The following is a 23,847-nucleotide window of genomic DNA, read 5'->3' on the forward strand; positions in this document are numbered from 1 at the left end:
CTGTGCCACCTGGGAAGCCCCAGAAAACAAAAACCCTCCCTATGTGTTTCATCCTGGGATTCAGTTTATTACCCACCCTGGTCTCCAGTCACACAAGATCTTTTAAAACAATCCAGGTCATTCCTTATTGTTTCTCCTCAAATACTTGGTTTTTGAAAACTCCTTATGATTTCATGGGATCCTTTCTGCTGTTTTTTGAGAGACTGAAATGATTAGGTCTGTCTCCATTGGTGGGATACTCCCCCTGCATCTCAGCCTGGACCAGTAAGAGGTTGAAGGGCATATAACTGAACCACAGCTGGCACTAATGGTGACCAGCACTGATTAATTCAGTTAGAGTTTCTACGTGAAAATCAAAGACACCAATTTGATAAAAGGGCAGCACACACAAGGAGAGGACTTGAAAGCACATCTACATAGCACTGTATTTAATTATCTCTTTTTTAAAAATTAACTTTTATTGGTGTAGAGTTGCTTTACAATATTGTGTTAGTTTCTACTGTACAGCAAAAGGAATCAGCCATATGTATACACGTGTGTACGCTAAGTCGGTTCAGTTGTATCTGACTCTTTGCGACCCTAATGAACTATAGCCCACCAAGCTCCTCTGTCCATGGGATTCTTCAGGCAAAAATGCTGGATTGGGTTGCCATTTCCTCCTTCAGGGGATCTTCCTGACTCAGGGATCAAACCCACATCTCTTCTCTCCTGCATTGAGGCAGATTCTTTACCACTAGTGCCACATATACCCCTTTATACATTAGCTAATGATAGCTATTGTACTGAGATCCCACCTTGATTATGGCACTGAGCTGTTTTTAAACACAGCTATTCTTTGAGATAGGTCCTATTATTATCCCCATGTTACAGATAGGCAAACCAAGAGACCCAGTGCAAGGTCACTTAGAGTAAGGGGTGGAGCCAGGATTCTAATCTCAGCAGCCTGGCTCCAGAGTCTGTACTCTACTTCCACATCCTACATACTAAAGATTGAGAAAATCTTCCCTCCCTCAGCTCCCCTTTGTGTCACCACTAAAACCCTTCAAGAGATCTCTCCTCTCCAGTACCTGTTCATCCCAACTCCACTTTATTTGGCCAGAGGGAGTTTCTTTGAGTTAAGAACCCTTACTACTAAGCCTTAATTTTCTCATCAGTAAAATGGGAATAATGGTGGTAGCTGTCTCATGTGATTATGTATGTTCTAAAGCTCAACATTCAGAAAACGAAGATCGTGGCATCTGGCCCCATCACTTCATGGGAAATAGATGGGGAAACACTGGAAATAGTGTCAGACTTTATTTTGGGGGGCTCGAAAATCACTGCAGTTGGTGATTGCAGCCATGAAATTAAAAGACGCTTACTCCTTGGAAGGAAAGTTATGACCAACCTAGATAGTATATTCAAAAGCAGAGACATTACTTTGCCAACAAAGGTCCTTCTAGTCAAGGCTATGGTTTTTCCAGTGGTCATGTATGGATGCAAGAGTTGGACTGTGAAGAAAGCTGAGCACCAATGAATTGATGCTTTTGAACTGTGGTTTTGGAGAAGACTCTTGAGAGTCCCTTGGACTGCAAGGAGATCCAACCAGTCCATTCTGAAGGAGATCAGCCCTGGGTGTTCATTGGAAGGACTGATGCTAAAGCTGAAACTCCAGTACTTTGGCCACTTCATGCGAAGAGTTGACTCATTGGAAAAGACTCTGATGCTGGGAGGGATTGGGGGCAGGAGAAGAAGGGGACGACAGAGGATGAGATGGCTGGGTGGACTGACTCGATGGACGTGAGTCTGAGTGAACTCCGGGAGATGGTGATGGACAGGGAGGCCTGGTGTGCTGCGATTCATGGGGTCGCAAAGAGTCCGACATGACTGAGTGACTGAACTGAAGCATAGGGTAAATATCCAATAAATGAGCCTTATTATTGCAAGCTATTAGGACGTTTTACTCTATACTCTACCAGTATAGAGTAAGCAGGTTGTTTATCATTCTTTTCTGCAGTTTCTATCTTACTCAGAATTTCAGACTTAGAAATCTCAGTTTCAGCAATTCAGTTCTCAAGAGCACCATTTTTGACATCACTGCAAAGCAAGCTTGGGCACCCTTGGGTTTGAGACCCTGAAGACGGCCCGCCCAGCACAGGATCTCAGTCTCACCGCTTGAGCTCTGCCCACGCACATGTTAATTCAGATTAATCATAGCACCAAAGAAAGTACATAGCACATTCTTTCATTAATGGGTTTATTCATCAGGAAATGAAGAGAAGAATAAATGCTGCCAATGAGAATACCCAGTTTTCAGGGAATTAAAAGACATTTTTGCTTGAATGTGCTAGAAGTTTAAATAACGAGCAATAAGTTATCTGAGTCAGTAGTTTTCAAACTGTGTTCAGTGGAGCCCTGGAGTTTTGCAAATGCACCTCCGGGGCAGCGCAGGAGTTAGTAATTATCTTACCAGCTGAATGTCAACTTGCAAAGGAATGAATACACTGAGGCTATAAAGTGGGTGGAATGTCTTTGAAACAGGAGGAACAGAACCTTCCTGCATCCCAAGGGCATGATCAATACTGGATATATGTGACCTTGGTTAAGTCACTTCCCATCTGTGGCTTCTGTTCTGTCCAATGAGAAGATTCAGGGCTATGATGATCACAAAAATCTTTCAGCTCTAAAGCTCTGAGATCACCTCTTGTTCTCGTCAATGACTACTTTCAGCAGAAAATATTTTTAGAATTATCTTTATACAGCTTCAGTTTCATCATTTCTTTGATGTTTCTCAGTGATTGCACATCCTAACTCTCTCTAGATAAATGTGACTTTTGGACCTAACAAAAACAAAAGTGAGCAAACAAAAACATCCCCTGGTTCAGAACCAGACTGTGAAATGAAATTCATATTTTACAGCAAGAAACATTTAAACATAAAAAAATTTCTCTGGGGACTTCCCTGGTAGTCCAGTGGATAAGACTCTGGGCTCGCAATGCAGGGGTCCTGGGTTCAATCCCTGGTCAGAGAACTATATCCCACATGCCACGACTAAGATCCAGAACAGCCAAATAAATAAATATTTTTTTAAAAAATTACTTTGCCTTTGGCCTCCTCTCTCCCCACACTGTACACTGGGTACCCTTTTTGTGCATCAACCAAACCTCCCCACAGGCAGAAATTCCTGCTCAACTATCGACAGCAAAATTTTCCCAGCATCAGCAAGACAACTCCTTAAAAGATAACATTCCTTCTTAATCTAGTAAGGGGCCACAATGACCCCTGACCTACTGCTTGCTAGATTGTGTAAGCTGTCAATAATACATCACTTAATGTATAGCCCTCTGTCTCAAAAAACTTCAGTGACTGTGCTTGACTTCTGATGGGCAGAACAGTTCTCCAAGCTTTCTGAGATGCTATTCCCTGGCTTAGATAATCTTCAATTGGGCTGAAAAAAATTTTTTCCATTTCTTTCTTAGATCAACTGATTAATTTTTCATTGACGAGGTATTTCATTTAGTTCTCCATAAGTGTTTAATGAGTGCCTTTCAAGAGTCAGGTACTGATGTGGGGGGAGACAAAGATGAATAGGCCAAACTTTTCTGTTTTCTCAAGGGGCTCCCAGTCCCTTGAGCTGGTAAAACACATTTGTATGAATTTCTTTTGTGCTTCATAGAAGTCACCTAGTTCTGGCCATTCTAGCTGGAGAAGATAAAATGTTTGACCCAGTGATCAGAAAACTAGTAGGTGCCTTGGAAAGAGAGAGACCTATTTCTCTGACACATGTCTACCATTTTCAAGGTTTCTGACACATATCCTCTAGCTCAGAGGCCATAAGGCCTGAATCTATAAACAAATTACCTTCAATTCCCAGATCCCTTTGGTGGCTGGCTGGCTGGCAGTAAAACTTTGTTTACTAGGATCTCTAAATCAGCTTTGTTTGGCAGCCATATTACACTTGGCCCAAGCAGATAACTGTACGTAGACAGGAAAGGCTGCTTGTGTGGCAGACATCTGATTCATTTAGGCCCAAGTCCCAGATCCATCTAACTAGCTTTGGGACTTTGGGCAGGTCCCTCAACTTTGTTGAAATATATATTCCCTTATCTATAAAATGAAATTACAGACATTTCCCAATGTTGCCAAATGGATAAGGAATCACCTATATAGAGTTCCCAGTATATGTTAATACCTAGTGATGATTCCAAAAGTGTCAGTTCTTTTTATTACCAGGTCTGCAAAGGGGAGCCCCAGACGGTAAAGAGTCTGCCTGCAGTGCGGGAGATCCAGGTTCGATCTCTGGGTAGGGAAGATCCCCTGGAGAAGGAAATGGCAACCCACTCCAATATTCTCACCTGGAGAATCCCATGGACAGAGGAGCCTGGCAGGCTACAGTCCATGGGGTTGCAAAGAGTCGGACACAACTGAGTGGCTTCATACTTTCACTGCAAAGAGGGCATGAGTTATCACACTACCTATGAGAGGAAAACTGACCTGGACTAGTCCTCTTGGGAGTGTTGCTAGAACTTGAAGGAATCACCACTGAACTGAGCAGAGGCTTGTAAATGTATCCTAGGTGGTGTGTGGCTTTGATAGGGCTTCTTGGAGAGAGCAAACTGCCAGGAACCAAGAAGGAAGACGTTGTGAAACTGAGTCAGCCGTCTGGCCAAAGCAGCTGATGGAGGCGAGGTCTGACCTGATGTCTCCTGGTTGAGATTAGAATTGTAGGAAGGTGAATGGATGAGGCATGTTTTTCCATTGACCTACTTGATTAAGCCAAGGATCTCTATTTGGAAAGCCACATAATCACCATCTGAGGTGTTAAGCCATCAGAAAGTCTCAACAGTTGGAGGAGGTCTTCAGTTCAGTTCAGTTGCTCAGTTGTGTCCGACTCTTTGCGACCCCATGAATCGCAGCACGCCAGGCCTCCTTGTCCATCACCAACACCCGGAGTTCACACAAACTCGTGTCCATCGAGTCGGTGATGCCATCCAGCCATCTCACCCTCTGTCGTCCCCTTCTCCTCCTGCCTTCAATCTTTCCCAGCATCAGGGTCTTTGCCAAGGAGTCAGTTCTTCACATCAGATGGCCAAAGTATTGGAGTTTCAGCTTTAGCATCAGTCCTTCCAATGAATATTCAGGACTGATTTCCTCTAGGATTGACTGGTTGGATCTCCTGGCAGTCCAAGGGACTCTCAAGAGTCTTCTCCAACACCACAGTTCAAAAGCATCAGTTCTTCGGTGCTCAGTTTTCTTCACAGTCCAACTCTCACATCCATACATGACCACTGGAAAACCATAGCCTTGACTAGACGGACCTTTGTTGGCAAAGTAATGTCTCTGCTTTTTAATATGCTTTCTAGCAGGAGGCCTTCGGTCCTTCGGTGCCTGTAATAGGTCTAGGATACTGGAAAATGGTCCCTTGAAAATAAAGAAGTCTTTCAACCTCTACATGTGGAGGTAAGGGTCTGCCAGCTCTGAGGTTGCAAACTGGAGGCTTTTGTTATACCTTTTTTGACTTGAACCATGTTTACAATGAGATTTCACCAAAATTTCTGACTTTTCTCAAGTGTTAGAAATACCTAACCTGCATTCTGATACAGAATGGTACACTGACACCAGCTCTTTAGGGATTTCAGGTTATTCACAACTCCTTCCTTGAAATGATATTTATTGTGGTTTTAATCACACTGCTCAATCCTCATCTTCCTCTGCCCTCTTCAACTTTTCCATTCCATCAATCCCTTCCTCCTCTGCCAATCCTTACATGCAAGCAAACTCAGGGCTCTGTTTTCCATCCTCTTCTCTTTTCCCCAGTACACGTTCTCTTTTCTTTCTTTCTTTCTTTTTTAAATTTTTTGGCATGCCATGTGTCTTGTGGAATCTTAGTTCCCCGGACAAGGGATCAAACCCATCACTCCCTGCTGAGGAAGCACAGAGTCTTAACCACTGGACCACCAGGGAAGTACCCCACATGCTCTTCTTAATAAACCTCATCTCCTCCCAGGGTTTTGAATCCCAGCTATATGATGCTACAGGCAAGGAAAACTTGTCCCTTCTTCCCTTCTAGATTCTTTAGCTACTCTATTAATTAAACTGACACAAGAAAAGTTAACAGGAGAGAAAACAAATTTAATTTCATATGTACAGTTCAGTTCAGTCGCTCAGTCATGTCCAACTCTTTGCGACCCCATGAATCGCAGGACGCCAGGCCTCCCTGTCCATCACCAACTCCTGGAGTTCACCCAAACTCATATGCATCGAGTCGGTGATGCCATCCAGCCATCTCATCCTCTGTTATCCCCTTCTCCTGGCCCCAATCCCTCCCAGCATCAGGGTCTTTTCCAATGACTCAACACTTTGCATGAGGTTGGGAGCTCATAAAAATGTGAGAATCAAAAGAGTTACCAAAGTAGACAGCTTTTATACCTTTTAGACAAGGAAACAATAAATTTGTGAAGAATTGACAAGACAAAGGGGTTTGGGCTTAGAGTTAACAAATGGGTGGCGAAGTAACAAGGTTTGTTTATATAGCCTTCCATGTCCCTAAATTGCCTGTCTCTGGTGATAAGGATGCCTCCTGGAAGAGGCAGGGTACCTTTGACATGGGAGATTGATTTCCTGCTTTCAGGAGGACAAAGGAGAGTCAGGGTGTTCTTGCACTGACTTTTCTTTTAGTTAATTTATTCTTGGTTGCACTAGGTCTTCATTGCTGCATGCAGTCTTTCTCGAGTTGCGGGGAGCGGGGGCTACTCATCATTGCAGTGCACAGGCTTCTCATTGTGGTTTCTCTTGCTGCGGAGCGCAGGCTCTAGGTCCATGGGCTTCAGTAGTTGCAGCACGCAGGCTCAGTGGTTGTGGTGCACAGGCTTGGTTGCTCTGTGGCATGTGGAATCTTCCCCAACCAGGGATCGAACCTGTGTCCCTGGCGCTGGCAGGTGGATTCTTATCCCTAGACCACCAGCTAAGTCCTGACTGTTTCTTCAGTTCAGTTCAGTCGCTCAGTCGTGTCCGACTACTCTTTGCGACCCCATGAATCGCAGCATGCCAGGCCTCCCTGTCTATCACCAACTCCCAGAGTTCACTCAGACTCACATCCATCGAGTCAGTGATACCATCCAGTCATCTCATCCTCTGTCATCCCCTTCTCCTCCTGCCCCCAATCCCTCCCAGCATCAGAGTCTTTTCCAATGAGTCAACTCTTCGCATGAGGTGGCCAAAGTACTGGAGTTTCAGCTTTAGCATCAGTCCTTCCAAAGAAATCCCAGGGCTGATCTTCAGAATGGACTGGTTGGATCTTCTTACAGTCCAAGGGACTCTCAAGAGTCTTCTCCAACACCACAGTTCAAAAGCATCAATTCATTGGTGCTCAGCTTTCTTCACAGTCCAACTCTCGCATCCATACATGACCACTGGAAAAACCATAGCCTTGACTAGATGAACCTTTGTTGGCAAAGTAATGTCTCTGCTTTTCAATATGCTATCTAGGTTGGTCATAACTTTTCTTCCAAGGAGTAAGCATCTTTTAATTTCATGGCTGCAGTCACCATCTGCAGTGATTTTGGAGCCCAAAAAGATAAAGTCTGACCCTGTTTCCACTGTTTCCCCATCTATTTCCCATGAAGTGATGGGACCAGATGCCATGATCTTAGTTTTCTGAATGTGGAGCTTGAAGCCAACTTTTTCACTCTTCTCTTTTACTTTCATCAAGAGGCTTTTTAGTTCCTCTTCACTTTCTGCCATAAGGGTGGTGTCATCTGCATATCTGAGGTTACTGAGATTTCTCCTGGCAATCTTGATTCCAGCTTGTGCTTCTTCCAGCCCAGCATTTCTCATGATGTACTCTGCATATAAGTTAAATAAGCAGGATGACAATATACAGCCTTGATGTACTCCTTTTCCTATTTGGAACCAGTCTGTTGTTCCATGTCCAGTTCTAACTGTTGCTTCCTGACTTGCATATAGGTTTCTCAAGAGGAAGGTCAGGTGGTCTGGTATTCCCATCTCTTTCAGAATTTTGCACAGTTTATTGTGATCCACACAGTCAAAGGCTTTGGCATAGTCAATAAAGCAGAAATAGATGTTTTTCTGGAACTCTCTTGCTTTTCCATGATCCAGCGGATGTTGGCAATTTGATCTCTGGTTCCTCTGCCTTTTCAAAAACCAGCTTGAACTTCTAAACGTTCACGGTTCACATATTGCTGAAGCCTGGCTTTGAGAATTTTGAGCATTACTTTACTAGCATGTGAGATGAGTGCAACTGTGCGGTAGTTTGAGCATTCTTTGGCATTGCCTTTCTTTGGGATTGGAATGAAAACTGACCTTTTCCAGTCCTGTGGCCACTGCTGAGTTTTCTAAATTTGCTGGCATATTGAGTGCAGGACTTTCACAGCATCATCTTTCAGGATTTGAAATAGCTCAACTGGAATTCCATCACTTCCACTTGCTTTGTTTGTAGTGATGCTCTCTAAGGCCCACTTGACTTCACATTCCAGGATGTCTGGCTCTAGGTGAGTGATCACACCATCGTGATTATCTTGGTCTGGAAGATCTTTTTTGTATAGTTCTTCTGTGTATTCTTGCCACCTCTTCTTAATATCTTCTGCTTCTGTTAGGTCCCTACCATTTCTGTCCTTGATGGAGCCCATCTTTGCATGAAATGTTCCCTTGGTATCTCTAATTTTCTTGAAAAGATTTCTAGTCTTTCCCATTCTGTTGTTTTCCTCTATTTCTTTGCATTGATCTCTGAGGAAGGCTTTCTTATCTCTCCTTGCTATTCTTTGGAACTCTGCATTCAAATGGGTATATCTTTCCTTTTCTTCTTTGGCATTCACTTCTCTTCTATTCACAGCTATTTGTAAGGCCTCCTCAGACAACTATTTTGCCTTTTTGCATTTCTTTTTCTTGGGGATGGTCTTGATCACTGCCTCCTGTACAATGTCACAAACGTCCATCCATAGGTCTTCAGGCACTCTGTCTATCAGATCTAATCCCTTGAATCTATTTCTCACTTCCACTGTATAATCGTAAGGGATTTGATTTAGGTCATACCTGAATGGTCTAGTGGTTTTTCCTACTTTCTTGAATTTAAGTCTGAATTTGGCAATAAGGAGTTCATGATCTGAGCCACAGTCAGCTCCCGGTCTTGTGTTTGCTGACTGTATAGAGCTTCTCCATCTTTGGCTGCAAAGAATATAATCAATCTGATTTTGGTATTGACCATCTGGTGATGTCCATGTGTAGAGTCTTCTCTTGTGTTGTTGGAAGAGGGTGTTTGTTATGACCAGTATGTTCTCTTGGCAAAACTCTATTAGCCTTTGCCTTGCTTCATTCTGTATAGTCCACAGAGTCGCAAAGAGTCGGACACGACTGAGCGACCTTCAGTTCGCTTAAGATTGCTGGATTATATAGCAATTCTTTTTTAGTTCTTTGAGCAACCTCCATAGTGTTTTCCATAGTGGCTTCACCAGTTTATATTCACACCAATAGTGTGGGAGGACTTCTTTTCTCCACATCCACTCCAGCATTTGTTATTTGTAGACTTTTAATGATGGCCATTCTGACAGTTGTGAGATTGTTCTTGTTGTTTAGTCATGTCTGACTCTGCAACCACATGGACTGCAGCATGCCAGGCTTCCCTGTCCTTCACCGTCTCCTAACAGTTTGTTCAAACTCACATCCAGTGAGTTGGTGATGCCATCCAACCGTCTCATCCTCCTTCGTCCCCTTCTCCTCCTGCCTTCAATCTTTCCCAGCATCAGGGTCTTTTCCAATGAGTTGGCTCTTCGCATAGTTTGGCTCTTCACCAAAGTATGTCAGCTTCAGCATCAGTCCTTCCAATGAATATTCAGGATTGATTTCCTTTAGGATTTACTGGTTTGATCTCCTTGCTGTCCAAAGGACTCTCAAGAGTCTTCTGCAGCACCACAGTGTGAAGGCATCAATTCTTCAGTGCTCAGCCTTTTTTATTGTCCAACTGTCACATCCATACATTACTACTGGAAAAATTATAGCATTGACTATACAGACCTTTGTAAGCAAAGTAATGTCTCTGTTTTTTAATATGCTGTCTAGGTTTGTCATTGCTTTTCTTCCAAGGAGCAAGCATCTTTTAATTTCATGGCTGCAGTCACCGTCCACAGTGATTTTGGAGCCCAGGAAAATAAAGTCTGTCACTGTTTCCATTGTTTCCCCATCTATTTGCCATGAAGTGATGGGACCACATGACATGATCTTTGTTCTGTGTGTGTGTGTGTTCACTTACTTTAATAACACTACATGTACCATGTTATCACCATGGAATTCAGGTTACACAAGAGAATTTCGCAAGTATAGCAAAGCATTCTGTGATATACCAAAGTTTGTATAATATGTGACCAAACCAGCTTGGTCATCAATCATTTCCATTATAGGCATTTTATTTAGTTGATGATTCTTTTGGAGAAAATAAACATACTGTGCACATTTAAAAAGTTTTTTTTTTTTAACCTTTGCATTAGCACCTAAAACACACATTTGTTTCCAAATAACATTTAAAATTATTCTATTATAACAGCAGCAAAATCTAATTCTGCAACTACAAAAGAGCTAACAGGGATATACAGTTAAGTTATTCTCATGTTTACAACTATGATCTAAAATAAATACTACTTCAAAGTGGCTCTGTTACCAACTTTTTACTTGCAGGGAAGTTTATAATGTTGTATTCCATGCACTGTTCTGAAAGTGTTCCTCAAGAGCCCACCAGCCCTTAAAACAGTACTCAGTCCACAAGACAGTCAGAAAGTTAAATTAACAGCAGTAAATAGGACTCCTACCTTACATCAAAAGCATATGATTTTCTGCAGCAACTGGGAGCATTTTCAGGATTGGCATGTTGTCTTCTTTAGAACTAATTTCAACAGAAGAGTTTAAGAAGGTGGACAGGTACCTCTATCAAATGTATTTAAAAGTGACACGTTTCTTTTGTGCTGATCTGAATCTGACTCCCCCGAATGACCTAGCTAGTGAAGTAGTGACCAGTAATTTGGTCAGCAGGCAAATCAAGCCTGCAAGAAAATAAGCCAATATTCAAATTACCATGTTCTTGTCTGACCCAAAAAATTTATTTTCAGCATAAATATATAACCTCAGTATGAGATGTCTAATTAAAGCAAGCACCACCACCAAGACCAAGACGGCATCTCCTCTTCTAAGGTTTAGGTTTTGCCCAGAATTCTTGATACAGGGAATAGCCCGTACCAAGAGTCACTGCTCCCACAACAAAGCCTTGGGCTGCCACACACATGTGGATCAGGGGAACAGAACTTTTAGTATTTCCCCTCTATATAATCCATATTCCACAATTGCTGCAAAACCTGCCATTCCAACGGGGACAAATGGTGCCTCTCTTAGCTTTTCGGATAAGCTAACATCCCTGATCTTCATCATACGAGGAAAGAGAAACATCTGTGTCGCTTGACACAGTAATTGAAGAATCTTCAGACAACTACAAGATGTTTCAGGTTCCTATTGGCTAGTGACCGCACTCCCGCACCTGCCGTCCAGCTGGCTTCTCCCAGATGAATATTTTTTGAATACTGAGCTTTTTCACTCTTATTTCACCTTCGTCAAGAGACTCTTTAATTCCTCTTTGCTTTCTGCCATAAGGGTGGTGTCATCTGCATATCTGAGGTGATTGATATTTCTCTCAGAGATCTTGATTCCAGCTTGTGCTTCATCCAGACTGGCATTTCTCATGATGTACTCTGCATATAAGTTAAATAAGCTGGATGACAATATACAGCCTTGACGTATTCCTTTCCCAATTTGGAACCAGTCTGTTGTTTCAGTTCTAACTGTTGCTTCTGGACCTGCATACAGGTCTCACAGGAGGTCGGTCAGGTGGTCTGTATCCCATCTCTTTAAGAATTTTCCACAGTTTGTTGTGATCCACACAAAGGCTTTAGCGTAGTCAATGAAGCATAAGTAGATGTTTTCTGAAATTCTCTAGCTTTTCTATGATACAATGGATTCTGGCAATTTGATCTGTGGTTCTTCTGCCTTTTCTAAATCCAGTTTGTACATCTGGAAGTTCTCAGTTCACAAACCGTTGAAGCCTAGCTTGAAGGATTTTGAGCATTACTTTGCTAGCATGTGAAATGAGTGCAATTGTGTGGTAGTTTGAACATTCTTTGGCATTGCCTTTCTTTGGGATTGGAATGAAAACTGACCTTATCCAGTCTTGTGGCCACTTACTGCTGAGTTAATCAAATTTGCTAGCATACTGAGTGCTGCACTTTAACAGCATTATCTTTTAGGGTTTTAAATAGCTCAACTGGAATTCCATCACCTTCACTAGCTTTGTTTGTAGTGATGCTTCCTAAGGCCCACTTGAATTCATATTCCAGGATGTTTGGCTCTAGGTGAGTGATCACACTGTTGTGGTTATCTGGGTCATTGAGGTCTTTTTGTATAGTTCTTCTGTGTATTCTCGCCACCTCTTAATATCTTCAACCTCATTATAGTTTTGATTTTCATTTCTCTAATAATTAGCGATGATGAGCATCTTTTCATGTGTCTATCAGTCATCTGTATGTATGTCTTCTTTGGAGATATATCTATTTAGGTCTTCTGCCCATTTTTGATTGGGTTGTTTATTGTTGTTATTCAGTTGTATTTGTTTGTACATTTTGGAAATTGATTCCTTGTAGTTGCTTCATTTGCAAATATTTTCTCCCATTCTGTAAGCTGTCATTTGATTTTGCTGTGGTTTCCTTTACTGAACAAAACCTTGTATGTTTGATTAGACCTCATTCATTTTTGCTTTTATTTCTATTGCTTTGGGAGATTTACTTAAAATTCTGGTATAAGTCAGCCAGTCAGACAGTTCAGTCACTCAGTCATGTCCTGCTCTTTGCAACCCCATGAATCGCAGCACGCCAGGCCTCCCTGTCCATCACCAACTCCCAGAGTTCACTCAAACTCATGTCCATCGAGTCAGTGATGCCATCCAGCCATCTCATCCTCTGTCATCCCCTTCTCCTTCTGCCCCCAATCCCTCCCAGCGTCAGAATCTTTTCCAATGAGTCAACTCTTCACAAGAGGTGGCCAAAGTATTGGAGTTTCAGCTTTAGCATCAGTCCTTCCAATGAACACCCAGGACTGATTTCCTTTAGAATGGACTGGCTGGATCTCCTTGCAGTCCAAGGGACTCTCAAGAGTCTTCTCCAACACCACAGTTCAAAAGCATCAGTTCTTCGGTGCTCAGCTTTCTTCACAGTCCAACTCTCACATCCATACATGACCACTGGAAAAACCATGGCCTTGACTAGACGGACCTTTGTTGGCAAAGTAATGTCTCTGCTTTTGAATATGCTGTCTAGGTTGGTCATAACTTTCCTTCCAAGGAGTAAGTGTCTTTCAATTTCATGGCTGCAATCACCATCTGCAGTGATTTTGGAGCCCCCCAAAAATAAAGTCTGACACTGTTTCCACTGTTTCCCATCTATTTCCATGAAGTGATGGGACCAGATGCCATGATCTTCATTTTCTGAATGTGGAGCTTGAAGCCAACTTTTTCACTCTCCTCTTTCACTTTCATCAAGAGGCTCTTTAGTTCCTCTTCACTTTCTGCCATAAGGGTGGTGTCATCTGCATATCTGAGGTTATTGATATTTCTCCCAGCAATCTTGATTCCAGCTTGTTTCTTCCAGTCCAGCGTTTCTCATGATGTACTCTGCATAGAAGTTAGATAAGCAGGGTGACAATATACAGCCTTGATGTATACTCCTTTTCCTATTTGGAACCAGTTTGTTGTTCCATGTCCAGTTTTAACTGCTGCTTTCTCACCTGCATATAGGTTTCTCAAGAGGCAGGTCAGGTGGTCTGGTATTCCCATCTCTTTCAGAATTTTCCACAGTTTATTGTGGTCCACACAGTCAGACTTTGGCATAGTCAACAAAGCAGAAATAGATGTTTTTCTGGAACTCTCTTGCTTTTTCAATGATCCAGTGGATGTTGGCAATTTCTCTGGTTCCTCTGCCTTATCTAAAACCAGCTTGAACATCTGGAAGTTCATGGTTCACGTATTGCTGTAGCCTGGCTTGGAGAACTTTGAGCATTACTTTACTAGCGTGTGAGATGAGTGCAATTGAGCGGTAGTTTGAGCCTTCTTTGGCATTTATGTCAATTTATGCTTTTTCTATATTCTCTTCAAGGAGCTCTCTGCTGTCGTGTCTTAAGCCATTTCGAGTTGTTTTGCCTGCAGCCTAAGCGTGTCTGGCTTTGCTGACTTGCGTATGGTTGTCTCCCTCTCCTGCCCCACTTGCCGGTGGTGCACTGTCCTCTCCATTGCATCTTCTTGCCTCCTTCGTGGAAGATTAATTGACCATACCTGAGTGGTTTATTTCTGGGCTTTTTATTCTGTTCCATTGGTCCACATGTCTATTTACCATGCCGTTTGGATTACTGTAGCTTTCTAGTATTGTCTGAAGTCTGGAAGGGATATACTTCCTCCTTTGTTCTTTTTCCTCAAGATTGCACTGGCGATTCTGGGTCTTTTACAATTCCATATACATTTCAGGACTGTTTGTTCTAGTTTTGTGAAAAAAATGCCATGGGTAATTTGATAAGGATTGCATTAAGTGTGTAAATTGTTTTGGGTAGTATTGCCATTTTAACAATATTACTATTTTCAATCTAAGAGGATATCTTTCCATTTCTTTGAATCATAATTTCCTCTATTAATGCTGTATAGTTCTCAGCATGTCTTTCACCTTTGACCTAGGCTGTTTTTATTTTTAAAATCATAATGTTCATTTTGGAAATATACCCAAACAGATAAATAGAAATTGACTGTAATCCAGAGATAATCATTGTTAATGTTTTGGTTACTTAAAGTAGAATTCTTTGTTGATATCCATCACTATCCTCTCACCATAAGTTCTTCTCTTTCATAAGCCTATTATTGTATTTATTAATACTGTTTTATTTTCTATCTTGTTTATGTTTGACCCAGTGTTGCAACCTCCAGGCCCCATAATGCCTGGCATACAGGAGATGCTCAGTAAGTTTTTGTTGAATAAATGAGTTTTTATTATTATAGAATAGGGCTGTTCTAGATTTTTATTCATTTAGCATTACACTTCACTATGCTAATTTAAAACCCTTTAGTGATTTCTCATTACCCTTAGAACAAAGTCTAAAATCCTTACTAAATCCTGCAAGCTGTGAATCTTTGGAAAGACCCACAAACCTCATCTTTGAATCCTCAGAATCCGCCATAGCCCAGTTCCAGGCTCTTCTCTCCATTTTCTCCCTTCCTAGATTTATATTCATGATTTAAAGTGCCAGTGAGCACTTTAAATAACTACTTACACTTAGGTGCTAAATCATGAGTAGTTGGACTTAACAAGATTTAAAGTTTTGCCAAGTTTGCTCAAAAGAGCAAGAGACATTAATGGTGGGTAAATTGGGAAGTGAGGCCATGGGGAAGGGTGATGGATTCTAAGAAAGTAGAAGGACCAATTGATTGGAGGTTCTGAAGAATCACCCAAGTGAATGGACAAGACTGAGTTAAAAGTAATGATTGGAGAATGAGATAATAGGGCTTTAAAAATATTTACCTATTTTATTAATATAACAAGACAGTTAAAGCTGGGATTCAGTTGGCATAAGACCTCAGGTAAGACAAGAGTGTGGCCGACTAAATAGATCTGTTCTTCTAAAGATAGCAGCTCTCTGGGATTGCCTTGAGAACGCCACCTACTCTACAGGGAGAAAGCTGGATAGGAGAGTGGGGAAAGGGCCTTTAGGACAAGCTAGCTTGCAGTGTTTGTCAGACTGCCTCTTGACCCAAGATCAATGGCTTTTCTCAGAAATTTGGAACAGATAAAGTAGGGGTTTGCTGTGTAAGCTGTGCCTCTAATTTCTGCAACTCCAACAGCAGGGTGGTGGTGGTGATGGTGGTAGGAAGTGAACAGCCAGGCCCCAGGTGTTAGGTTCCTCTGTCTCTGACTGGCCTATTTAAGGACTTTGGTTCTCTCCTTAACCCTCAGAGGAAGGTTTTCAATCTTCTCTATGAAATTCCATCCTACTGTTACATCCAAAGTATTTTTTCAGTATTACCTGTAGCTGCTATGTCTCAAGACAGCACTACTTCTTAGACAGCTGGGGCTGAAACAAGGGTAGAAATGTGCTCTAACACACCACAGGACTTCTGAACTATTTCTCCCACAGTCATCTGGGATGATGAGTCCATTCTTTATGAATTCATAAGCTCTGGAAATAAACCAAGGCTCCCATTCCATGAACCAGGCACCTAAGCATAAGATGCTTAGAACTTGTTCAACTTTCAGTTTGCTTATCTTTAAAGAAAATGATTATTAATATCAACAGATAATAGTGATATTATCAGATCTTTCAACATATCTTGTGTTCACAAACCCTGTAACAGTAAAGATGAAAAGCATCATAGTATCTGAAAGTGGCTGTTAAACAGATGGTCTCGATGGAATTAACAGGAGAGGTCAGTATTACTTTTGATGATAATATTAAAAGGATAACTGATTTTATTAAATATTAGAAAACTCAAAACATATGGGCTTCCCTGGTGTCTCATTGTTAAAGAACACTCCTGCCAATGCAGGCGATGCCAGTTCAACCCTTGAATCAGGAAGATCTCCTACAGAAGGAAATGGCAATCCACTCCAATATTCATGCCTGGGAAATTCCTTAGACAGCGGAGCCTGGTGGACTACAGTCCATGGAGTCCCAAAAGAGTCAGACATGACTTAGTGACAAAACCACCACCACAACAAAACTCAGAACACACATGCTACCAATATTGACGTTGTAAATTAATAACTCTAGCTCTACCCTGAGGATACTAGTTGAGTTGTGGAACTATTCAGTGTGTGTTTGCATGTCTATATTCTAAGGCATCCCCCAAACCTACTCTTCTAGGGTAAATGAAAATGAAAGGGAAAACAGTGGTGAAAAAAAATTTAGAGATATCAAAGTATAAAGATATGCAAAGTATGCTAAAAATAAAAATTAAAACTAACCCAGGATATTTACATATTTTATTAAATCTTTACAATCAGTAATTATAATCAAATACACAACTATATACAAGGATTATATACATTTTGCCCAGACTTTTACATCACAGTACATAGTTTCCCTTAGAAATATTGTATACATTTATCACCAAACAATAAAATCCAACAACAGTAGTGTTACAGCACCTGTTAGTACAGACATCTTTTTCATAAATTACATCATAAGAAAATATACGGCTGTAAATTGGGCTTTTAAAAATGTCTTTTATAAAATCTGAACATACAATATTTCATTCACAGAATGTTTTTTTTCTATGTTCTGACTGAAGCCTTGTGCATAAAACGACCAGATGGGATATTTACTAAATGCCCCCTCCTCTAAATTGATAAGCACTACTGGAATTATGGATGCTGAGCTTTCTTTATGATGAATTTGGCATGGGGTTTGGTGAGGGAACAAATGCTGGTTTTACTACTGAAAGGGCCATGTGATGGTAATTTAAATTAAAGCAAAAATCTCAAGAGTATATTAGAGAAGTTAAAATCACAGAGTGCACAGTTTTTCATTTTACTCTCTAAACACTGTGAAGAGAAAGGGAAAAGTATAATGTTAAAGAAATTTGTTCTGAAACAACTGTACTCTTGTTGGAAGCCTATTAAACGTTAAAAAGAAAAAGGAAAACCTACCCAACAAAATATCCCATCCCAAACATATCTAGTAAATTACAATTCTTTCACACCCAAAACTTTATGAGAAAAGCACTGCAAATTAGGGTATATCATTTTAATGGACTTTCCTAAGCAGAAAAAACTAGAACTATTTTTAGTAGGTAAACAAGTGAAGTTTTAAAACTTGAAAATACCTGAATTAAATACTTTCTCTAATATCTAACTTTTAACTTTCAGATAAAATCCATACTTGATTCCAGGTTTGTAAACATTGTATAAATCCTTCTTAGTCAATCAGTTTTATGGCTGTGGTGATCACTTCAGCTCTATCTCTATGCAGCCAACATCTAACTGAGGTAGACCAGATGTTTCTAAAATTCAGGGTCACAGAATCTAAAATTCAGATTCCCTGAATCTTTAGGAAGTAAATAAAATGCTATAAAAGGTACTTAAAAAACAAAACATTAAAAAAAAATGCCTAATGCTGTTGAAACTTTTCATGAACTCAAAAACAACTTCGTGGCAGTATGTCAGTTAAGAATAGAGAGTCAGTGACAATGTTGGAGTTTTGAAGCTGAACACTATACCTTCTTTTCTTAGCTAGGGAAAAATCAAGTATAATTCCTTCTGCTATTAATCTTTATAGTTTGTTAATTTTATAGTTAAATTTTTTTCTTTACGTATTCATTTTTCTAAACAAGCTGGTGGTTTAGTCACTAAGTTGTGTCTGACTCTTGTGACCCCGTGGACTGTAGCCTGCCAGGCTCCTCCGTCCATGGGATTCTCCAGGCAAGAATACTGGAGTGGGTTGCCATTTCCTTCTCCAAGTTGCTTCTAGACCTCAATGAATGGCAACAACTCCCTCTAATGGCCAAAGAAAGGTTAAGTGGCAGTAAGCTGGCTTTTCTGTGTATGCCACAAGATCTCTGCTGGAAATAAAATTATGTTGTTTTGATAAATTAGAAAAGCTGGATTTAAAAAACAATGGCTTTGAGCTACAAAAAGAAAACCAAATCAACATATATAAGACTTCTGTAATCCAAGTCTTAAAGGAACATCTGCTCCTTTTCTCCAAGCCCCAGTCCTTTAAATCAAGGCAAGTCAAGTAATTATGCTTCAGCTATTTTGGCAGCTTTGCAATCAAAATGAACAAAGCACTATGTCTATCCTTCCATATACTCTATGTATTATAGTTCTATCTTCTTACACCAAATTTCACATGCAGAGAGACTAAAAATATCCATTTTGGTGTCAGGTTTAATTAAGGGCCAATAAAAGTCTTGTATACTACTCTTTCCCCCCCCCCGCCTCAAAGTGAATTCTCTATTAGATTTATTACTCACTGACCCAATTAACTTTAGCTGGAATTTTTGAAAGCAGCTATTCATCCCCCTTATAAAAGATATGTTTACCTGGGATCTAAGACATACTGTACATGAATATACATAACTACAATACAGCACTGCCGTTCTTTTAACAGCTCCATATACAGTTTAAGTCCATCAGTACCTCCAAAAGTGTGTTTTAAGAAAAAAAAGTTATTATATAATGACACGGTAAAGAAAAAGAAAATTAAGTCTCAAATATTCCTTTAGAACTGATTCACGTTAAGTTTAAAAAAATAAATAGAGTAAAGCCATGATTTCAATTACAGGGCTGTCTACAGATATCAACAAAAAAATTTTAAAAACTTAAATGTGGCCAGCACCAGACTGCCACACACACACACACACACACACCAAAAATAAACCAACAAAAAATAAAAATATAGGGGAAAAGGTTCCATTAAGCTATATGGCTATATGTTAGTTGCTACTGTGTTTTTTACAAAGGTTACCATAGACTAATTTTCAAGTCCATATTGGAAGGAATACTCATTACAAAACAAAACAAAACTTAAAAACCATGATTCAACAGAAAATGTGACAGATTCCTTAGGTGCAACTTTAGCAACTATAGTTTCAAAGGAGGAAAAAATAGTAGTTACTCCAGAATTTTTAGATCACTACCACAGTTTTATCATGGCTAAGACAGAAAAATGGAACAAAATGTATTCAGCTATTGGCGACACAGGTCTTGTGGCTCAAAATGCATACTACACATGGGATGGAGTAAGGCTGATGGCTAGAGGTAATCACCTCCAAAGAAATGAACTGGAAAAGATTTATAATTTACCCTACAAAGATATAACCTTAAGTTCCATTTCAGAGTAGTCACAGCTTTCCTTATGGAAGGCCCAATGGCAAGTTCATATTGCAACATTATAGTTTCTCCCTTGCTCCATTTTTCAAGAGTATTAAGTAACCAATTTCCACATTACATGACCTTTTTACCTGGTCCCAATGATTAGTCTTTACGCAAAGAACTCACTGAGAAAGTACACTGGCTTCAGCTTTGGTTTAAATGAAAAGGACACCATTAAGAGGGAAAAGAAATCAAGTCATCTTGATCATGTTACACAATGAAGCAAGTGAAAATGATGAGCAAAGACTGTTTTCACCATGAATGCATTTGCTTCACAACCACTTAGGTCACTTTGAGTGTTTCCGTGAAGGCAGCATAACCAGAATGCCCACAAAACTCCTATGCATTTCCCCCAAAGAACCTCTAACCCCCAAACCAAGAAAACAGAGAGCTTCCTTTAATTAGAAAGCTGTACAAATCTGTATTCCCCATCTCATAGTTAACTGGATATGTTTCTTAGCTACTATCCAGAGACTGCAGAAATCTGGTTCCAAGGAATGCCCAGTAATCTTTTCCTGGCCCAAGGAGTGCAGCAGGATGGTACAATCCTGTCACCTGGGGGGTGGGGGAGGACTGTGAGTTTGCATTTTTTGATGGGACAGTTTTAAACAAGGTCAGTTCTAACACAGCATGTTCCAGATTCCTATGATAACTAACTCTCCCAGTCAGAACGTGGTTGCTCATCACCATACTTAAAGCCTCCCATGAAGAGAGCCTGCTTAGTATCAGGGCGTCTATTAACCACAGTTTACCTTTTCTTTTGAAATACCTACCACCAGGTAGACTTTTGTGAGTCAGAGCTCATCCTTATCCATCATTTCAAATGCTTCTATGTCTTCATTCCAGTCTGCTAATATGGAGTCTATAGGCTGGGCCTTTTGACCCCAGCTAACATTAGGGTTGGAATCCTCCTCAGTTTCTGACTGTTCTTGAAGCTGGTTATCTAAATCTGTACATTCACCATCAAGACTTGTAGTCTCGAGGTTTTCCACGGGGTTAGAATCCTGTTCAGAAGAAGAAACGCTTGCAGCACTGTCTGTATCTACTGGAGATAAAGATTCTGGATGAGAGTTCACAGAACTTTCCTCAGGAGACTCTTGATCAACCAGATCAATCTCCTGAGACCTTGATGCAATCTGCTCAGCACTCTGAGAGTCATTTTCGGAGGATGGTTGTTCTTCATTTTCCATCTCAGGATCTGTACAGGAAAGAAACAAACTTCATGCTACTTTCCTCCTCAAAACATGTACTATCATATTCTCAAAACCATACTGGTTTTAGTACTCAAGGAAAAAACTGAGAGTTAAAAGAAAACCATGTTAATGCAGGATGACTCTAATAAAGACTGCTGTCAATGGGTGTCAATAAATGCCAAGAAACACAGTAAACAAAAATACTATTAAAATGCATAAAAATTTATATGTCTCAAATTTATTAAACACCTAGATTCAGGAAAGCCCACATGTGAGAACATATTAAACCAAATAAAATTTAAGCAGTGCTTGCCACTGCTATAATTTTAATATTCTTTGAAAAGTGAAATCCCCACTCAGTAAACCATGAAAATGCAGATAATACAAAATTAAATGACTCAGGGGTATTAATGTGATTAAGTATTTCCATAAATACAAAAACAGACTATTTACAAAACTTCATTATTGGAAGTCTATGAATTATAATCATAAAATCCACTGGAAGGTGGAAAAGCAGGCTAAACCGCTGGTAATGAATATACGGTAAAACCACTAGAGGCATTTTATTTAGGGTTCCTACAAGAAAGTGCTGAGGCAGCAGCACCTATAATCACAGGATGCACAATTCTCAGACTCTGCAGTCAGTTGGTGAAGGTAAAGGTCTCCTGAGCGTCTTACTGTGTGGCAGGCACCGTGCGAGGTGCTAGGGATAAAACTAGGTGAAAACAAACACTTAACCTGCCCTTCTGAATCTTATAGTCCAGCTGAGGAAAACGTTTACAAATAAACACAAATAAATAGAAGACTCTGTGATGCATGCTATGGTGTTAGGAAAGAATAATGAGATTTGAGGACTTCTTTCAGAATGTGCTTCCCTGGTGGCTCAGAGGGTAAAGTGTCTGCCTGCAATGCAAGAGACCTGGGTTCAATCCCTGGGTTGGGGAGATCCCCTGGAAAAGGAAATAGCAACCCTCTCCAGTACTCTTGCCTGGAAAATCCCATGGATGGAGAAACCTGGTAGGCTACAGTCCATGGGATCGCAAAGAGTCGGACACAACTGAGCGGCTTCACTTTCACTTTCAGAATGTGACACTTGAACTGAGATTTCAAAGATAAGCAGAATTAGTCCAAGAAGAAAGAGAAGATGAACTTATTATAAAACCAGAAAAATGGAAGGAAATAAAGGCACACAGGGAGGGACAGAAGGATACGTATGCATACACCGACCAGGCAGGATTACCTGACATGGGAAGCTTTGGATAGTTTGTGCTGGGGCTGTGCCAGGGGGAAGGTGGGCAAGGGGGAGGAGTTCCCATACGTTCTCTCAGCTGTGGAAAAGGTACATTTTAATTTGACATTTAGGGAAACTAAAGAACAGAAAGCAGTCTGGAGCTTGGAGGCTACCCTAAGTTTGAGCAAAACCAAAAAGAACCTTCATTTCTAGACTGCATTAATCTAGTTTAGAATACGAAAAGGTGTGGGGCTATTTTATACAGTAATAAAGACTGTGCTTTTGACAAAGAATCACTCTAGGGCTACATACATAATATTCTTTTGGAAACCTAGCTAAGGATAAGGAAACAGAGTGGGGTAGGCTCCAATCGAGATGTGGAGTAGAAGGACGGGAGCTCCCCTCCTCCCACAAATAACAGGAAAGATACATCTACAAACAGAACAAATCTCACAGAACACATACTGGACACAAGCAGGAGACCTCAAACACCTGAAAGGACAAGAAAAATCTCTATCAGGTAGGAGGAAGGAAAAAAAAAAGAGGATGGAGGGGTGGGACATGCACCCCTGGGAGGGAGCTAAAAAGAGGAGCGGTTCCCGCATCCTGGGAAGCCCCCTCGGATCAGCAGGGACAGAAAGGGAGGCTCAGAGGAGAGCACAATCCCCATTTGCGGCAGGCAGAAGAGACATCTGCACAGACTGGAGTACTGCTACCCTGCGCGCCCCGGCCTGAGACATGTGTCCGCTGGTACGGGCAGGGCCTGAATCTCAGGGTTGAGCGCACAGTCCACAGGAAGAGGACTGCTGTTGGCTGTGTGGACAAGGCCTGAAGGGGGTTGGAGTGTGCTATGGCCGCAACTGGGGGTGTTTGCAGAAGCACCCAGGCCACCATAGAAGCCAAGCACCATTGTTAAGCGGCACACAAAGGGAGCCCCTTTCTCCACTACCAGCCTCTACCTATGCAGGCTCCAGGATAGTAGACCTTAGTCGCTGCCTCAGTGGCTTAACAAATGCAAATCAGTATACACAGGCTGGACAAACAACAAGGTCCTACTGCATAGCACAGGGAACTATATTCAGTACGCTGTGATAAACCATAATTCAAAAAGATACACGCACCCCAATGCTTACTGCAGCACTGTTCACCAAGAGCCAGGACACGGAAGCAACCTAGATGTCCGCTGACAGAGGAATGGATAAAGATACGGTACACATATACAATAGAATATGAGTCAGCCATAAAAAAGAATGAAATAATGCCATTTGCAGCAGCAAGGATGGACCTAGAGATTATCACACTAAGTGGTCTGAACGAGACAAGTGCCATAAGATATCACTTATATGTGCAATTTAAAATACGACACTTGGCATCAGCGATTCAATGGACATGAGTTTGAACAGGCTCTGGGAGTTGGTGATGGACAGGGAAGCCTGGGGTGCTGCAGTCCTTGGGGTCTCAAAGAGTTGGACGTGCCTGAGCGACTGAA

At 41.0% G+C, this 23,847-nt stretch overlaps 1 protein-coding gene and 1 pseudogene across 7 annotated transcripts in view; both read right to left on the minus strand.

The window, feature by feature from the left end:
• Positions 1-10,855: 10,855 nt before the first annotated feature.
• On the minus strand, positions 10,856-14,311 carry LOC105609468 (HIG1 domain family member 1A, mitochondrial-like; annotated as a pseudogene).
• A 2,716-nt stretch (positions 14,312-17,027) lies between these two features.
• EDEM3 (ER degradation enhancing alpha-mannosidase like protein 3) overlaps positions 17,028-23,847 on the minus strand; it is a 69,346-nt gene continuing 62,526 nt past the window's right edge. For all 7 annotated transcript variants that reach the window (XM_060396696.1, XM_060396694.1, XM_060396695.1 and 4 more), the window contains exon 20: positions 17,028-21,132. In XM_060396696.1, coding sequence (XP_060252679.1) covers positions 21,007-21,132 — 126 coding nt within the window. In that variant the 3' untranslated portion in view covers positions 17,028-21,006. The remainder of the gene's footprint in view (positions 21,133-23,847) is intronic.

The sequence above is a fragment of the Ovis aries genome, chromosome 12, assembly GCF_016772045.2.
Source record: "Ovis aries strain OAR_USU_Benz2616 breed Rambouillet chromosome 12, ARS-UI_Ramb_v3.0, whole genome shotgun sequence".
Taxonomy (NCBI): domain Eukaryota; kingdom Metazoa; phylum Chordata; class Mammalia; order Artiodactyla; family Bovidae; genus Ovis; species Ovis aries.